Raw genomic sequence first — 19,327 nt, 5'->3', positions numbered from 1 at the left:
AGCCCTGAGCACCCTGCCTCACGCATCAAATCTGGACTGGCAGTCTATTTCACATATGATAATATACATGTTTCAGTGATTTTCTCTCAAATCATACCACCTTCACCTTCTCCCACAGAGTCCAACAGTCTGTTCTTTACATCTGTGTGTCTTTTGCTGTCTTGCATATAGGGTTATCATTACCATCTTTATAAATTCCATAAATACACATTAATATACTATATTGGTATTTTTCTTTCTGACTTACTTCACTCTGTATAATAAGCTTCAGTTTCATCCACCTCATTAGAACTGATTCAAATTCATTCTGTTTAATAGCTGAGTAATATTACATTGTGTATATGTACCACAGCTTTCTTATCCATTCATCTGCCTATGGATATCTAGATTGCTTCCATGTCCTGGCTATTGTAAACAGTCTTTGTCCATTTTTAAATTGGATTATTTGTCTTATTTTTAGGTTATTAGTCCTTAATTGGATATATACCTTGCAAAAACAAGTTTCCCATTCTCTGAGTTATCTTTTCATGATCTTAATAGTGTCCTTCAAAGCACAAAAGTTTTTAATTTTGACGAAGCACAAGTTATACTTTTTATATTTTTTGTTCACTTATATTTTAATTGTCATAGCTAAAAACCACTGCCAAATCTAAAATCATTAAGATTTACATTTGTGTTTTCCTCTAGGAGTCTTATAGTTTAAACTTTTACACTTAGATCTTCTATACATTTTTAGTTTTTGTATATGATTTGAGGTAGGGGTCCAAATTATTCTCAATTAAAAATAAATTTTAAAAAAAGAAAGGTTTTCACCCAGATAATGATACCATTTAATTTTAATTTTGTGCCAATCATATCATGGCTATGTGGAAGTTAGATTGAAGAGTTATGGATGGGGAAAGCATTAAGTAAATTCCTATAGTCCAGGAGATAAAAGATGCTAACTTGAACTCAGTCAATAATTGTAAGAATTAAGCATCACCAGTTGTAAGAATGAAGCACAGGTGATGAATTTTAGAGATACTTAAAAAGTAAAGCTGTTTGGAGATCAGGGACCTTGGCAAGGGCAGTTTCAGTGTACTGATGGGAAATGAAAATACATTTCATTCCTTATCCACAGCTGCAGAAATAATAGAAATTGCAGAAGTGATAAGCAGCCAGACTTTGGGACTACTAACAGGAGCACCAAAGGAGCTTTTGGAAAAACACAGATTACTCTGGTTTAACACCAGACCCAATGAGTCAGTCTCCGTGAGTGGAACCCAGGAAGCCACATTTTGACAAATTCCTCAAGTAAATCATACACATATATTTACACATGTACTTGCTTTTGGAATGCTGAGATGGACTAGCCTTTCAAATATAATCATCCCTTGTAATTCAAATATATTTGTTCCTGGGCTCAGCAAGAGTTCAGATAGCAAGGGCTGGAAAGATAGGGAACTTCCCGGGTGGTCCAGCAGTTAAGACTCCACACTTTTACTGCAAGGGGTGCTGGTTCAGTCCCTGGTCGCAGAACTAAGATCCCACATGCCAACAAGGCACTGCCAAAAAGTTTAAAAAAAGAAAAGATAGGGAAGGAAAGAGCTAAGCCAACATAGCTAAAGAGGGGAGATGACAAAATAGGAAAATCATAAGTAGATTTCTATCATTAAGAAAATGGAAGGGAATTATATCCAGTATCATATAATAACTTAGAATATAATCTGAAAAAAATCAATCTCTATACTGTACCTTGTAGCTCAGCTGGTAAAGAATCTGCCTGCAATGCAATAGACCTGGGTTCAATCCCTAGGTTGGGAAGATTCCCTGGAAAAGGGAACAGCTACCCACTCCAGTATTCTGGCCTGGAGAATTCCACGGACTCTATAGTCCATGGGGTCTCAAAGAGTCGGACATGACTGAGCAACTTTCACTTCACTTCACTATACTGTACACCTGAATCTAATGCAACACTGTAAATTAACTATACTTCAATTTTTCAAAAAAATTTTAAATAAGAAAAATGGTAAAGTTCGGGTGAGAGAAGGGACAGTTCAAAAACTAAGGCACAAGGGCTACCAACAGTTTTCCAGCTAAGAGCATTTGTTCATCAAACATAATGTTATTTCATAAGTGTCAAATAGAAATATCTTTCTAAAAGCCATGATCTTTATGTCCAGTACCAACCCATCTTAAGTTTGGCCAACAATTTAATTCATGAAAATTCAATAAAAATTAAGTGTATGAAACAGAATTGCATAAGTTACTATGCGGAATACCAATAGTTTTTGGTCCCTGCCTCAGGGACCAAAAACTACAACTCAGTCATAAACCTTGAGGTGCTAAGCAGCATGGAACAACTTAGAGAACCGTCCAGAGGTCAGAGAAGGCTGCAGTCTGTGACTTCTGGCCCCATCTCAACTTATCAAAGTCTTATTCTCTCATGTTCATTTCAAACCCTGCTCATTCACTCAGTTGTGTCCAGACTTTTTGTGACCCCATGGATGATAGCCTGCCAGCCTCCATTGCCCATGGAATTTTTCAGGCAAGCATACTGAAATGGGGTGCCATTTTCTTCTCCAGGGAATCTTCCTGACCCAGGGATTGAACCCATATCTCCTGTATTGGCAAGTGGACTCTTTACCACTGTGCCACCTAAGAAGCCCCTTTTCAAACCCTACATCTCTCAAGAAATCTTTCCTGGACTCTCCAAAGACATGTGATATTTTCCTTTCCACTCTGCACCTCTAAAGGTGCCCAAATTCTGTCTAAACTTCCACCTCCAGTAATAATCATAAACAAATAACTATGTGATGGCAAGAACCTTTAACATCAAGAACCTTCAAAGACGCTCAACCTGCTTCCCATTTACACCATGCCAAGAAGCCAGTCAGTCTTTACCCCCAGCCTCTATCCTTCTGGTGATGGAATACTTACTGCTCTCCAGGTGACTCATTCGATTTCTTAGCTGTTCTGCTGAGCAGTCTTCCTTACATTAAGTTTAAATCTGTCTGCCTATAACTTTGAACCATTTATTCAAATTCTGTCTTCTGGGGACACAGAGTCAATTTAATTCCTCTCCAACTAATGACTCCTCAAATATTTGAAGACATCATCCTGATCCAGCCAACAACTTTCTAATAAATGCCTTGCATAAAAATTGTTAGCCTCAGTTCAGTCACTCAGTCCTTTCCAACTGCTCCCAACCCCATGCACTGCAGCACGCCAGGCTTCCCTGTACATCAGCAACTCCCGGGGCTTGCTCAGACTCATGTCCATTGAGTCAGTGAGGCCATCCAACCATCTCATCCTCTGTCATCCCCTTCTCCTCCCACCTTCAATCTTTTCCAGCATCAAGGTCTTTTCCAACGAGTCAGTTCATCACATCAAGTAGCCAAAGTACTGGAGTTTCAGCTTCAGCATCAGTCTTTCCAATGAATATCCAGGACTGATTTCCTTTAGGATGGACTGCTTGGATTTCCTTGCAGTCCAATGGACTCTCAAGAGTCTTCTCCAACACCACAGTTCAAAAGCATCAATTCTTCGGCGCTCAGCTTTCTTCACAGTCCAATTCTCATATCCATACATGACTACTGGAAAAACCATGGCTTTGGCTAGATGGACCTTTATTGGTAAAGTAATGTCTCTGCTTTTTAATATGCTATCTAGGTTGGTCATAGTTTTTCTTCCAAGGAGCATCTTTTAATTTCATGGCTGCAGTCACAGTCTGCAGTGATTCTGGAGCCCAAAAAAATAAAGTCTGTCACTGTTTCCATTATTTCCCCATCTATTTGCCATGAAGTGATGGGACCAGATGCCATGATCTTTGTTTTTTGAATGTTAACTTTTAAGCCAACTTTTTCACTCTCCTCTTTCACTTTCATCAAGAGGCTCTTTAGTTCTTCTTCAGTTTCTGCCATAAGAGTGGTGTCATCTGCATATCTGAGGTTATTGATATTTCTCCCGGCAATCGTGATTCCAGCTTGTGTTTCCTCCAGCCCAGCATTTCATATGATGTACTCTGCATATAAGTTAAATAAGCAGGGTGACAATATACAGCCTTGACGTACTCCTTTCCCTATTTGGAACCAGTCTGTTGTTCCAAATGTCCGGTCCTAATTGTTGCTTCTTGACCTGCATACCGATTTCTCAGGAGGCAGGTAAGGTGGTCTGGCATTCCCGTCTCTTTAAGAATTTTCCACAGTTTGTTGTGATCTACACCATCAAAGGCTTTGGCATAATCACTAAAGCAGAAGTAGATGTTTTTCTGGAATTTTCTTGCTTGTTTTGATGATTCAACAGATGTTGGCAATTTGATCTCTGGTTCCTCTGCCTTTTCTAAAACCAGCTTGAACATGTGGAAGTTTACGGTTCACACACTGTTGAAGCCTGGCTTGGAGAATTTTGAGCATTATTTTGCTAGTGTGTGAGATAAGTGCAATTGTGAGGTAGTTTGAACATTCTTTGGCATTGCCCTTCTTTGGGATTGGAATGAAAACTGACTTTTTCCAGTCCTGTGGCCACTGCTGAGTTTTTCAAATTTGCTGGCATACTGAATGCAGCACTTTCACAGCATCATCTTTTAGCATTTGAAATAGCTCAACTGGAATTGCATCACCTCTTCTAGCTTTGTTCATAGTGATGCTTCTTAAAGCCACCTGACTTCACCTTCCATGATGTCTGGCTGTAGTAAGTGATCATACCATTGTGATTATCTGGGTCATGAAGATCTTTTTTTGTACAGTTCTTCTGTGTATTCTTACCACCTCTTCTTAATATCTTCTGCTTCCTTTAGGTCCATACCATTTCTCTCCTTTATTGTGTTCATCTTTGCATGAAATGTTCCCTTGGTATCTCTAATTTTCTTGAAGAGATCTCTAGTCTTTCCCATTCTATTGTTTTCCTCTATTTCTTTGCATTGATCACTGAGGAAGGCTTTCTTATCTCTCCTTGCTATTCTTTGGAACTCTGCATTCAAACGGGTATATCTTTCCTTTTCTCCTTTCACTTCCTTTTTCATATCTTTCCCTTCTCTTCTTTTCTCAGCTATTTGTAAGGCCTCCTCAGACAACCATTTTGCCTTTTTGCATTTCTTTTTCTTGGGGATGGTTTTGATCACTGCCTCCTGTACAATGTCACAAACCTCTGTCCATAATTTTTCTGGTACTCTATCAGATCTAATATCTTGAATCTATTTGTTACTTCCACTGTATAATCATAAGGGATTTGATTTAGGTCATACCTGAATGGTCTAATGGTTTTCCCTACTTTCTTCAATTTAAGTCTGAATTTGGCAATAAGGAGTTCATGATCTGAGCCACAGTCAGCTCCCAGTTTTGTTTTGGCTGACTGTATAGGGCTTCTCCATCTTTGGCTGCATGCAATATAATCAGTCTGATTTCTGTATTGACCATCTGGTGATGTCCATGTGTAGAGTATTCTCTTGTGTTGTTGGAAGACGGTGTTTGCTATGACCAGTGCATTCTCTTGGCAAAAATGTGTTAGCCTTTGCCCTGCTTCATTTTGTACTCCAAAGCCAAATTTGCCTGTTACTTCAGGTATCTCTTGACTTTCTGCTTTTGCATTCCAGTCCCCTGTGATGAAAAGGACACCTTTCTTGGGTGTTTGTTTGTTTGTTTTTTCCTAGAAGGTCTTGTAGGTCTTCATAGAACCGTTCAATTTCAGCTTCTTCAGCATTACTGATTGGGGTATAGACTTGGATTACTGTGATATTGAATGGTTTGTCTTGGAAACGAACAGAGATCATTCTGTCATTTTTGAGATTGCACCAAGTACTGCATTTTGGACTCTGTTGACTATGTGGGCTACTCCATTTATACTAAGGGATTCTTGCCCACAGTAGTAGATATTATGGTCATCTGAATTAAATTCATCCATTCCAGTCCATTTTAGTTCACTGATTCCTAAAATGTCAATGTTCACCCTTGCCATCTCCTGTTTGACTACTTCTACTAATTTACCTTGATTCAAGGACCTAACATTCCAGGTTCCTATGCAATATTGCTTTTAACAGCATTGGACTCTGCTTCCATTGTCAGTCACATCCATAACTGGGCATTGTTTTTGCTTTGGCTCCGTCGCTTCACTCTTTCTGGAGTTATTTCTCCACTCTTCTCCAGTAGCATACTGGGCACCTACTGACCTGGGGAGTTCATATTTCAGTGTCATAATTTTTTGCCTTTTCATACTCTTCATGGGGTTCTCAAGGCAAGAATACTGAAGTGGTTTGCCAAATTTGTTAGCCTCATTACCCTGGTAACAACAGCCTGTGCATATCAACGCTTGTACCCTTTGGGGTCACCAAGTTCTTTGAAGGAGCTGTTATATGCAAAGAACCTCACATTTTCTTGCATGTAGGGGACTGTAAATGACACAGTGAGTGAATAATCCATCTGCTAAAAGAATTTTCAAACATGTTCTTTTTCAACTGGTTTAATCACTTACCTACAACCAGACAAGGTTCTTAAACTCTCTCTGCCCTCAAAAATCAGAACGACATCATGTAAAGAAAATATAACCCAGAAATAATCTGTCAGATATGCAGATTAAACAACTTAATAAATAAGAAACCTTGGTGAGAGACAATTTTTACTATATGCACTATTGGAATGTCAGAGGTGTAATCACATAGGCATATTCCTTTTTCAATTAATTTTAAAAAATAAAAATAATAAAATTATCTTCATTTTAACTCACCTAGTAAAATAGTATACTGTGAATTTTGTCTTCTGTTATACAAAGATATGTCCTAGCATGGAAATACAGAATAATTAAATAAACGACTAGAAGTAACATTAGATTTAATCTAGTCCAGAGGCATTCAACCATTTTGAGGACAACCATAGTAAGAAATACATTTTATACTGCAGCATGGTACACATATACAAATATACAACTAACACAAAAGTTTCACAATACAGAACTTATCATTACCTGGAAAGAACTCTGATACTCTTGTTTGAAAAAAATGCATCCAGTCCAACATCCACCCCATCCTCAATAAATGTATTGATGAAGAACATATGCTTCAGCTTGGATAAACATATACAATCACACAGCTAAGTCATTCATTTAGCTCCTACTACATGCCAGCATTGTTTATAGAAGATGACAAATGAAGTGCAAGCACTCCTGACATCATGGAAGCTGCAAATGGCTGGACAGACAGACAAGGCAACCAACTGTACAGTAAGATCCCCATGCAGTGAAGTATGAACAAGGACCACTAAAAAGGAGCCTCTAAATCAGATAGGGAGAGTGGAGAAGACCAGTGGGATGACAGTAAAGACCAGACTAATCCTAGCTCTCCTTGATTTCCATCATGTTGCCTCAGCTCATCCAAGGTATTTCTTTTAACAAACATCCGGGGAACATCTACTGTGGGTATAAATTAAATCCACCTCAAACTAAATAACTCACAAATACTCATAACTCCCTCCTTTTTAGATTCTATTTGTGTTTTTTCTTCAAATCTTTTCTCCTCCTTAAAATATATGAAAATAATGGGCTTCTGTTTTATTAACTAGAAAACAGACACACATACACACAAAGCTCTAAGCCTCCTCTGGATAATCCAAAACTATTCTTACACAAAGCTTGAGGCATACCTAGAAACATAAAGAAAATGTAATTCCAAATGGAACCAGTTAACTAGCTCAGAGATAAAACTGGAGGTTAACAAGTTGTGAAAATGTCAATCAACTCAAGATATGAATCTTTCCACTGAAAATAAAGTCATGGGTATTACTTCAACACCTACTTCAAGAAGCTTGATACTTCTGTAAGGTCTAATAGCACCTGACACTATTTTTCTATCTTACCTCCTGATTCCTTGGCTATAGGTCATTTCTCTTCCTTGACCTTCACTAATATTCTTGCTAAGTTGTCCTCCTTCATCAGTCTGACTCAGTTGTTTTTCCCACTTCTACCTTCATCTTTGCCTACAACTTCATCTAACATTTCCAAAAGATAAAGATATGCTAAGAATGGTTTATCAATATCACAGAATTAAATAATTTGCTTAAAATTCATTCTCCAGGAGAGTATCTGAAAATAATTTCAGCAAAATTCCTTTTAATTGTATTATCTCTATGTGATTAACTCTATGTTCATTATCTCTGGTATTTGCCATTCAAACCCTAGCATGTTACTTAACTTTTTCCAGTTCAACCATCCATATTTCTAAATTGAAGTTAATAAAACATGCTTTTACTATACTCTCAGGGATACCATAAGGATTAATAAAAATAAATGAGAAGTACTTTGGAACTCTTGGGAAGGAAGAGTATACAAACTGGACTTGTATATATCTGTTTAAATATACACTGGAGTGATGCTAAATGTGGGTAATGCTTTCTTTTAAAAGGATCCAAATATACTTTAAGATCCAGAACTAAACTTTGTAATTTTTAAATCTTTAAGTTAGATCTAAAAGTTAGCATTTTGATGCAGCTGTGATCTTCCAACATGCACAAAAAATTTGTAAATAGACATTACTATCTATTGTCTTTCCTAAATTTGCTTTGGTTTCAGAAAATGTCCAGTTTAGATAAAAGACTTAAACTAATAGCAATCATTTATTGAATGCACTATTACAGGCCATGCACATTAAACACTACTATCTTCTCTCCTAGATTTGCTTGTTTTAAAAAGTTAGAAATTGTCCATTTCTAGATAAAAGACTAAAACTAATAACCATTAAACAAATGGATTCTAGTACCAATTCCAACATGCAGAGGTGGTTTCTCACACCAACAATAAGCAGTGCTCTGGACAACAGCTGGGTATCCTACAATTCAACTCAGTTCTGACACGATCTACCTGGAGAAAGCCTCAGACTTCACAGGTTGACAGCTCAGTTCCACAAGACCACCCTCTCCTGCAACTTCAGGCACCAATCTAAAGCCCAGGTTGTTAGAAATGTTTCTAACCAACTAGCTTCAGATTTGGAGAAGGCAATGGCAACCCACTCCAGTACTATTGCCTGGAAAATCCCATGGGCAGAGGAGCCTGGTAGGCTGCAGTCCATGCGGTCACGAAGAGTCAGACACGCCTGAACGATTTCACTTTCACTTTTCACTTTCAGGCATTGGAGAAGGAAATGGCAACCCACTCCAGTGTTCTTGCCTGGAGAATCCCAGGGACAGGGGAACCTGGTGGGCTTCCGTCTATGGGGTCATGCAGAGTCGGACACGACTGAAGCGACTTAGCAGCAGCTACAGATTAGATGTTCCCACGACCTCCTCCTTGGTCCAAACAACTTGTTAGAGCAGTTCAGAAAACTCAGAGAAGCATTTTATTTATTTTACTACTGTTTTATTATAAATAGGTATATATCAGGAAGCCATATGGAAGAGACATATAGCACAAGGTATGGGGAAAGGGCGAGGAACTTCCATTCCTTCTCCAGGTACACCACTCTCCCCAAATCTCCATGTGTTTGCCAGCCCAAAAGCTCTCTGAATTTTGCCCTTTTTGTTTTTTTATGGAAGCTTCATTACATAGTTGTGATAGATTAAATCATCAGCCACTGGCAGACTTCCCTGGTGGTCCAGTGATTAAGAATCCACCTTGCGATGCAGGGGACTCAGGTATGATCCCTGGTCCTGGAAGATACCACATGCCATGGCGCAACTAAGCCCAAAAGCAGCAACTATTGAAGCCTGCATGCCCTAGAAGCCATACGCCACAATAAGAAGGCCATGCACCACAACTAGAGAGAAGTCTCCACTCACGACAACTAGAGAAATCCAGCATGCAGCAATAAAGACCCAGCACAGCCATAAATAAATAAATAAATTTAAAAAAAAAAGGTCACTGGCCATTGGTAACTGATTTGACTTCAAGCCCCTCTCCTCTCCCTAGAGATTGCGGGGGGATTGGGGGAGGAATGGGCACGGGGATGAGACTGAGATTTCCAACCCTCTAATCACAAGGTTGGTTCCACTGGCAAAGGGCCCTCATGCTTGGGTGCTTTCCAAAAGTCACCTCATTAACCTAACAGAAGACACCTTTTTTCAAAACTTAGGTAATTCCAAGGGTTTGGGGAACTATAAGTGAGAAACTATGCACACAGACCAAATATATTTGAGAATTATATTTTGGTCATGTGAATGATGAAATACACGTTTTTCTAATAAATCACAGTATCATAGAAATCACTTATTAAATGCTTATTATAGGTCACACACTTTACACCATCTTACTTGGAACCCAAAAGCACATAAAACAATGAAGTCTGTATTACTGTCTTTATATTGCAAATGAGGAAATTAAATCTCAGTGAAGTTCAGTGCCTTGCTGAGACGCCATGTTTGTATCCATTATGGAGTCAGAGGTGGGACTAATGTGCCTAGCAGCAAAGCCTGCCCTCAATCACCAGAATATGATGACTTCTTTCCAAATTCTGGCTTTTTCAGGGTCTAAGAAAACAAATATATTAAGTGAGATTAAAGCACCCATCAAATTATTTAAATGGATTAGTCTTTTCAATTTCAAGCCACAAAAACAACAGACAATAAAGTCCTGCAGAAGCCCTACTCACTTCTAATAGGTATGACTGTGTTATTCCCAGAGATAGCACGACCTTTAAGCTGTGGGAAATGAAAATAAGACACCATCACAAAGAAGCATTGAGACACACACTTTAAACTCCTGGAAACAGAATCTTCAGCAGGGATGTTTACAGGAAAGACAAAATCTAAAAGCAATACTGTATCATTCATATAATTCATGGATTAAATAATTCATTCTTTCTCTCAAAAATCTCACCCACTTCTTACATAGTAACCTTTTCATTATATTACTTAACTTACACACAACATTTCAGAAGCTTTCCCCAGTTTAAGCAAGGCCAATCAGTGACCAACCCAGGCACGACTTTCTAGATATGCACAACTGGTAGGAAAATATTAATAAAGTGTGAAAACATCCACTATTTCATACAGTCTTTTCCCAGGCCCATCTGTTTCCCAAAAGTTACAATTTACTCTAGTGTATGAGTTGTGTTTGGTTGCTCAGTAGTGTCCAACTCTTCGAACTATAGCCCATCAGGCTCCTCTGTCCAGGAAATTCTCCAAGCAAGAATACTGGAGTGGGTTGCCATTTACTCCTCCAGGGGATCTTCCGGACCCAGGGATCGAACTTGGGTCTCCAGTGTCTCCTGCATGGGCAGGCAGGTTCTTTGCCACTAGGAACAGTGTATTAGCCTGAGAAACATCCTGTTCCCTGTCTCTTTACCCTATTTTGTATGGAGGAAAAAAAAATTCATTGCTGGTCTACCATCAAGAGAAGTAATGGAGAGGAGTAACAAGGAGAAGGAAAGATTGGTCCAATGGAAAGAAATGGGGAAAGGAGGTAGTGAGGATGAGAGGGAGGTACTTTAAAACGATAAGAGGAGAAAGAGAAGATGATGAACTGACACAGGGCTCCCAGTTCTAAACACCAAGTTCCAAACTCAACTCTGATTCTATTTCTGACCTTGGGCAAATCTCTTGTTTCTCTGTATCCTAATGTAGCTCCAAGAAGTGAGCAAAAGTAAAGCCAGAAGAAAGTTTCTTATAGAACCTATTGAAATGCCTATCTCCACTACTGATTTTTAAAAAGCTAAGCCAGCTCTGACCAAAAAAAAAAAAAAAAACCACACCAATTTAGTATTAATAAACCTTTTAATTTTCTAGAATGGTGTTTAACTCAATAATGCAAATCACTTAGTATCAACCTTCCCTCTGCCTGTACCTTCCTTTGTAAATACATTCTATTCTCAAGTTTGCTTTTAGAACATTTTCCCTAACATTTTGTCTTCTACTTACTCCACTCCTTTAACTAAATGCCTTATTCTTAAAAAATAGAATTCCACCTCCCTTAAGTATTAGTGCCTTCAAGCTCCTTAGTTGATCTGATCCATCCCACCCTCAATGTATCCAGTTATATTTTTAATCTCCCCAACCTCTATTCTTTCCTGCTACTCTTCTCACAGGCCCTATGCAACATACAGTGTCTCTTTGTGATAAACTGACAATCTAAATTCAATGCCTTTTTGTCAAGTCAAACACTGAGACACAGATTACCACCTCCCTGCTTTAACATCGATACTTCAGTGCATGCAGCCTTGAGCTAAAATGATACCGGCTGCCAAATGACACTGATATCTCCAATACTGTCTATTTTCCACTATATCGCAACTCAATTTCAGAACTGTAGTTTTTCAGAGGTTTTTCTTTTCTGTAGGAATAAATTGACACAGTATAAATTATTTTGTCCCATTTAGTTTTCATTATATTTCATATATTTCATTTTGCAAAATCTTTGAAATTTGTGGTCTCGTACCTTATGCTGTCAATTCTCTTTTTATATATACATCAGCTTCTGTACATTCATACTTCCTTCTACATTCTTACCCAGGATACCTAGAATTCAATAATACCCACTCATTGACTTTATTTGCCCACATTTCTCAAGAGTTATCAACCAGAACCACACCTAAGACTAAATCCCTAAAGACTTGGCCACTTGCTAGTCATGTGACCTTGCACAAATTACTTGTCTCTCTAACCCTGAATCTCCTTGCTTATTAACATGGGGATGTGAAAACAAGGTATGAAGGCATGAAATGTGTCTAACAGCATCCATGCCTGCCAACAAGTAAGGCGAAACAAATCCTGGCCTCCTCCTTCGTTCCACTTTATAATGTTCATTTTTACTATAACACAATCCTTTAGAATTTTTAAATTAATGCTGAGTGTGAGAAAAAAGCAAAGCAGACGTAGACAAAACTTTGGCCATCTGGAAAATAAATGGATTGTTCTATACAGTATACTAGCACTGAGTTCTCTTGATGTGGCTCTGGTGGAAGAGGAAAAGAAAAACTCTTCTATTTCTTTTAGCTGCTTGCAGTCCTTTCTTAAAATTAATCGTAATTTAAGCAAAACATCATAATTTAACTCTACTTATTAGGCCCAGCACAAAGTACTGACTACCTAAGACAAACAATTTACTAAATGTATGTCCCGTTGGTAAAGGACCCAAGAACCTACTCTCTAGAATAGCAAACTATTAAGTTCCCATTCCTTCAAAGTTTTGGGTAACAACATCTCCCCAACTTCATTCTTAAAGAAGTTAATCCAGTGCATTTTTTTTATATCTGTTAATTATAAGTAAATTTCAAAACAGAGATATCCTATCCAGTCCAGTTCACCTAAGTATATTGCTTCTCAGGAATTATTAATAATTGATTGTTAGAATTAAATCCTACAAACTGAATTTGTGATAACCTAAAAGTATATTGCACATGTGAATACAGTAAAAATCTTTGTTATTTTTATTTATAATTATAATTTATATTTTAATTTAAAAAATTTAAAAATTTAAAAATATAATTTATATTTATATTTATAAATATATATATATTTAATTTTATAAAAATTAACTGTTGGATAAAACAGAGTTCATGTTTCTGACACTTTAAATAAGCTCTTGGGAACCATGAAGTATGATTTTCAACAATTATCATATTTTAATTGTTAGCACTCATTTATCTAATAACTTTAATACTTGGAAGCCATTTGTTGAAAAATATTCACTAATCAGATGCTTTGATATTTTTTAAAATAAAACTATTTCTGAATTAATAAGTTCACTAAAATGCATGCTCTGTGCCTAATCTTATTTGCAATTAGAGAACTCTTACTGCTTCAATTTTTAAAAACTCTCTTGAAATCAGTCAAAGGATTTAAGAATAAATTAGTATCTAAGACATATAAGTGGCTTTGAATTTTTAAAAAATTATCTGGTCATGTCTATTCAACAAGAGCATCAAATGGTTCACTTTTAAGGTTCTCTAGCAAAACAACTCTAATTTGATAAATCAACATACCCATGTTTAGAAACTTTACAACCAAATAAATATACCTTACATGAGATTTTCACATTGACATGAACTCCCCTCAACATACTCACTTTATCTTTTATTTGACCCCCACTCATCAAAAAACCAACTTGTGCACAATTGAAAGTCTATTTTACCATTTAGGCTAGAATAAAATAATGTGAATCCTCTGCCTACATAATTAGCATTGAAGAACTAATGTTTCTAACAAGTATATCATTAAAAAGCATTTACACATTAGCTACTAGTACAGTTTCACTTAACACCACTATAAACAAGTTATATTCCCTCTCAACACATACTTAAAAAAATAATCTAATTACATCTTAGAGCTCCCTTCAAGAATGTCTAATATAGTAAAGAAAAATACTTATCTCTTAACTCATGTTGCTTCTACTTAAGGGGTTGCCTCAAACCCTCTGTGAAATGAGGCAAGACAGACTGATGTAAATAAATTATGAATGAAATTATTAATATAGCAGTTTCTTATTATTTTAGGTGGTGATTTGAAGTGTGATCAAAGAAAGACGTCAAAAGTATTTATCAGAGAAAATGGTAAATCTCAATAGGGAGGAGTTCAATACAGCCCAGAGGTTTTAGAGCACAAGTATAAAGCCCAGATACCTCAGGCTGAATCCCAGCTCCATTGATTTTATGTTAAATTAAATTCAACTTCAGCAGCAACCTAAATGCCCACCCACTGATGAGTGGATGTGCCCACCCACAGATGAAGAAGGTGTGGTACATATACACAATGGTACATTACTCAGCCATAAAAAGGAATGACATTGGGTCATTCACAGTGATATGGATGAACCTTGTCTGTCATATAGAGTGAATAAGTCAGAATGAAAAAAACCAGTTATCATGTATTAACACACATATGTAGAATCTAGAAAAATTGTACTGATGAACCTATTGGCAGGGCAGGATTAGAGACTGCAGAGGTATAAAACGGAGCTGTGGATACAGCAGGGGAAGGAAAGGGTGGCATGAATTGAGAGAGTAGCATTGACATATATACATACCATGTGTAAAATAGCTAGCTAGTGGGAAGCTGATACATACAGCAGAGCGAGCTCAGCTCTGGTCTGTGATGACCTACAGACATAGGATGAGGCAAGGGGAGGCGGGAGGGAGGCGATATATGTATACAGATAGTTGATTCACGTTATTGTATAGCAGAAACCAACACAATATTGTAAAGCAATTATGCTGTTGTTTAGCAGCTAAGTCTTGTCCAACTCTTTGCAACCCCATTGACTGTAGCCCACCAGGCTCCTCTGTCCTTGAAATTTTTGAGGCAAGAATAATAGAGTGAGTTGCCATTTCCTTCTCCAAAAGCGATTATACTCCAAATTAAAAAAAAAAAAAATCACCTTCTCAAGTTACTCAAAGTCTCTAAATCTCAATTTCCTCTTCTGTGAAATGGAACTCTTAAGAGTATCCTCCTCTTTGGGAGGTTAAGAGGATTCAATGAGATTATCTATGTAAAAGCACCTAAAACAGCACCTGATGCATTATGAATACTCTATAAACATTGACCATTATCATCATCTCACTGTACTGTTAAAAAAAAGTGTGGGGGGGGCGTGTTCAGTAGTTGAATAAATTCTTCTACACACAAACAAGACCAATGGACAGACCCCATGCCATCTAGTGAACCCCTATATTCAGACCACTGAGTCTCACCTTCTATTCATTAGACATTAAGCTGCCTCTCACTGAGAGCCTATATCTCATCTGAACACCCAAAAGAACAATTTGGTTTCTCACACTATATTACATTATATTAATATGTAAATTCATCACTTTAACAAGAAAATCACAAACAAGTAGTTCCTTCAAGACTCATTTTATTTATAACAGTCTCAAAACTTGTCCCCAAAATTGGATTTTAGTTATAGTTAAATGAAGTAAACAAATTCACATCCAAATTCATTCAGTGGTGTCAAAAAAATCAATATAAACAGACAGAGGACGAGACAGTCCACTAAACATGGATTGCTAAATGTTAAGAAGAAAATGCATCATTATTTAAGAGGATAAGCTTAAATGGTGAACAAATGCTACTAATTTACCCAAGTAATGAGCCCTTGTTTTATGACTGCATTCAATAACTGCATAGAGGTCAGAGCCTTAAAATGAAAACCGCTATATGTAAAAGAGGAAAGTTTCATTCTTAAAGAACCTTATCTTTATTGAAAAATTTCTGGATAATAAAAAGATAAAAGGTTACAGTGCAATATGAGCAGTTTTTTCCACCTAGAATGAATCTCCTAACAAAATACTCCAAAAAACTTAACTCCTTTTTCCCTAAGGTTTGTTTATAATTAGAAATTAGATTCCTCAATAATTCAATGACTGAAACCTTTACTAAAATCAAATTACTTTTTTAATTAAATTTTCATCTAATATATAAGTTCTGCTGGCAGGTGTCATCTCTACAGATAATAAAGCCTTGCTATATTTATTAAATCAGTTTTTTCTTTATGCCCATCCTTTCCTTTGACTTGACATTCTTGCAGTATTTAATTATTGGTAAATTAAATTACCAATAAATTACTAATGTATTCTGATAAATACTCTGGTGTACATAATATTTACAACGTCCCTATTTTTCATTCTATCATAAAGAGTGTTCAAGCTAAAATATTTTACTCTTTCAGATTTTTAAAATTCTCATTTGGAAAGAGGATAGCTAGTGAGGAAAGATATTTACAATTTTATTACAACATCAGTGACTATGTTCAGGATTTGAAAATCTCAAGAACAGAATCAAGATATGTGCATAAACCCAACATTAGGTTCAAAAGTTCTTGCCACAAAAAGTGCATTTATAAAGCAGATTCATCCGACTAAATATATGAAAGATGCATAAAATATGGTCATTGCATTTGAATTACTTACAATTTTAATCTTTAAGTATTTGTTTAAAAAACAAAAGTAGTTAAATTATTATTAAGGCTTCCTGTTAAATGCTCTGGAGTTTGTAAATCTCCAAAAAAAACCTCATCAAACCTCACTTTCACTATAGATACCACTTTAAATTTACTGAATTTCATTGACAATAAATCAAAGACAGTAAAACCCTTATGTATGTGACTGTTTTGTGTACACGTTTGAAATCACATATTCATCCATCACTAGACCTTAAGTCTATGATGACGTAGGCAAAATGCTTTACCATCACTTTTCTCACTACTAAAATTAATGATAAAACTGAGAAAAGTGATTAAGTGACTTAGTCAAAGACAACAGCCAACTGTCAGCAATTTTACTTTTTTTTAAACTAGGTTTCTTAGCTTTCTAGCTCTAACAGGAAGGAAAAAAAATATCCTTAAGATTATCATCTGAGAGACAGAGCATCATCTGAGAGAAAGAATATACACTTTATGGATACTACCATTCCCAAAGATGTGGGAATATCTAAATTTTACACAAACACTAACAAAAAAAGAAAAGAAAAGCCAAAAAACAAACCACGAACCTTCTGAATTCCAAATCACTAACCAGTCAAACTGAAAGAGTCAAGTACAGTCTCTGTATTGTACCGTCGCTGGCCCCCTCCCTCAGCTGTTGTACATTTCTACCTAGTTTATTACTAGGAAACAGATTTCAGCCTTCATAATGCTTTCCAATGGGCTTTTCTTAGCAAATGTCTGCACTCCTCAGCCAAGGCCGTTAAGGTAACTTAATCTCTCATGCACTGCTCAGTGGTGGTGGGGGGGGGGGGGGGGGGGAATGCTGATTCCCAATTTAAAAATGAATTATTTGGGTTTTTCTGAATTAAGAGTAACTACGAAACCTGGAATCATAATTTCAATTCAGCTGTTAACTTGAAGGTTCGCAGGACAAATAAAAGCTTAGGGAATCGAAGATGATGCTGGGGAAGGGGGTGCAGAGAGAGTACGAGAAAGATGCAGGTCCATTCCAAGATGATGCAGGAATGACATGGCACCTGGACAACACAAGTCCCAGTGCACCCCCCCTCTCAGAGTCTCTGCCTCGGTTTCTCTCACGTATGCCTGGAGCTGTGAGTAGGTGCACACGCAAACAAAACCACCTTTTATTGTTGGACTCCTTAGTGAGGAGAACGGTGGGGAAGCGTCGCGGGTTAAAGCCTCACCACAACAAACGATTTCTTTCTCCTCGAACCCCGCCTCCCCTGCTAGGGGCAGGCGACGACTGTCTCGAACAGTAGACAGCTGACAGGAGCCGAGAACCAGGGCGAGAAGGAAAGCATCTCCAAGGGGGGAGGGGCAGGGAAATGAACCCCACAGCCTCGCGGAGAGCCTGGGGAGGCTGACAGGAAAAGGAGGAGGATATTGAGCCGGGAAAACAGAAAGGGGACTGGGAAGCGCCCGGGAGCGCTACGCATTCAGGCTGTCCCCCGGGCTGGCGCGCACCAGGCGGGAGGGGGAAGTCATCCTGGGGCGGACCCCCTCCCCGACTCCCAGACCGGAGGACGGGAGGAAATGGCTTTGTATCGCAGGATGAAAGGCAGACAGGAGGGCCACCAGGCGGGGAGGGACGGAGGATGCCCGGAGCCGGGACGACCCCGCCCGCCCTCACTGACACTGCCGCTCTTCCCTCCGATCCGCTGCAACCCCTGGTTCAGCCTCGGGCTCCTGCCCTCGACGCTCCAGCGGCCTGAAGTGGGGTCGCCCCCGCCTTCCACCCTTCCCCTCGCGTGCTCACCTGCCCACGAAGTTCTCGAGCACCGAGCTCTTGCCGGCGCTCTGGCCGCCCACCACGGCGATCTGAGGCAGCTCCAGCAGGCAGCTCTGTCCCAGCGCGGAGAAGGCATCCTGCAGACGGTTCACCAGAGGGATGAGCTCCTCCATCTCCCGATTCCCCATTGTGCCTGCGCCGCCGGCTGCCCGCTAGTCCCTGCTAGTCTCTGCGACCTGGCAGGGAGCCGGGGCCGCGCCGCCCTTGCCGCCGCTGCCGCGCTGGGTTTAGTCAGCAGGGTACAGCCAGACGTCGGATCCCGCCACTGTCCGGCCTCTAGTGCGCTCCTGACAGCAACGGCCCCGAAACGCGCCTGCGCAGGCGAGTGGGGGCGTGGCCTGATTTCGCGACCGCCCCGCCCTCGCCGCGATGGGCGGCTGCTGTGCGCTAGGCTTCGCAGCTAGACATCCCCGCCCGGCGCGCATGCACTGCCTCCCAGCTGCGGCCAGATGCCACCGCCTCTGTCATCTGGTGCCAAGGTTCAGAGATAGAGTTAACAGCACTTGGACAGGGAACGGCATGAAATAGCAGCACCAGCCTAAAGCACTGTTCCCTTTCAGTAGCTACCGTAAGCCAAAGTCCAGTGGAAAGCACTCCACCGGTAACAGCTCAGCACTGTCGCCACCGGCCGCAGCAGCAGCTCAGATGCCACCACCAGTGCAATGCCTCCAGAGTGCACCTCCCGAAAGGAAATCTCTTGTTCTC

General features: G+C 39.0%; 1 protein-coding gene across 8 annotated transcripts in view; it reads right to left on the bottom strand.

Annotated features, from left to right (window-relative positions):
• Window positions 1–18,906, bottom strand: part of DNM3 (dynamin 3) — a 660,520-nt gene extending 641,614 nt beyond the window's left edge. For 4 of the 8 annotated variants that reach the window (XM_055582241.1, XM_055582242.1, XM_055582238.1 and 1 more), the window contains exon 1: window positions 18,590–18,906. In XM_055582241.1, coding sequence (XP_055438216.1) covers window positions 18,590–18,750 — 161 coding nt within the window. In that variant the 5' untranslated portion in view covers window positions 18,751–18,906. The remainder of the gene's footprint in view (window positions 1–18,589) is intronic. The other 4 variants (XR_008714900.1, XM_055582244.1, XM_055582239.1 and 1 more) reach the window with 2 other exon arrangements.
• Between the last annotated feature and the right edge of the window lie 421 nt (window positions 18,907–19,327).

Source organism: Bubalus kerabau, chromosome 5 (genome assembly GCF_029407905.1).
Source record: "Bubalus kerabau isolate K-KA32 ecotype Philippines breed swamp buffalo chromosome 5, PCC_UOA_SB_1v2, whole genome shotgun sequence".
NCBI lineage: Eukaryota > Metazoa > Chordata > Mammalia > Artiodactyla > Bovidae > Bubalus > Bubalus kerabau.
Note: the sequence above shows the minus strand (reverse complement) of the source record. Positions and strands in the feature narration are given on the sequence as shown.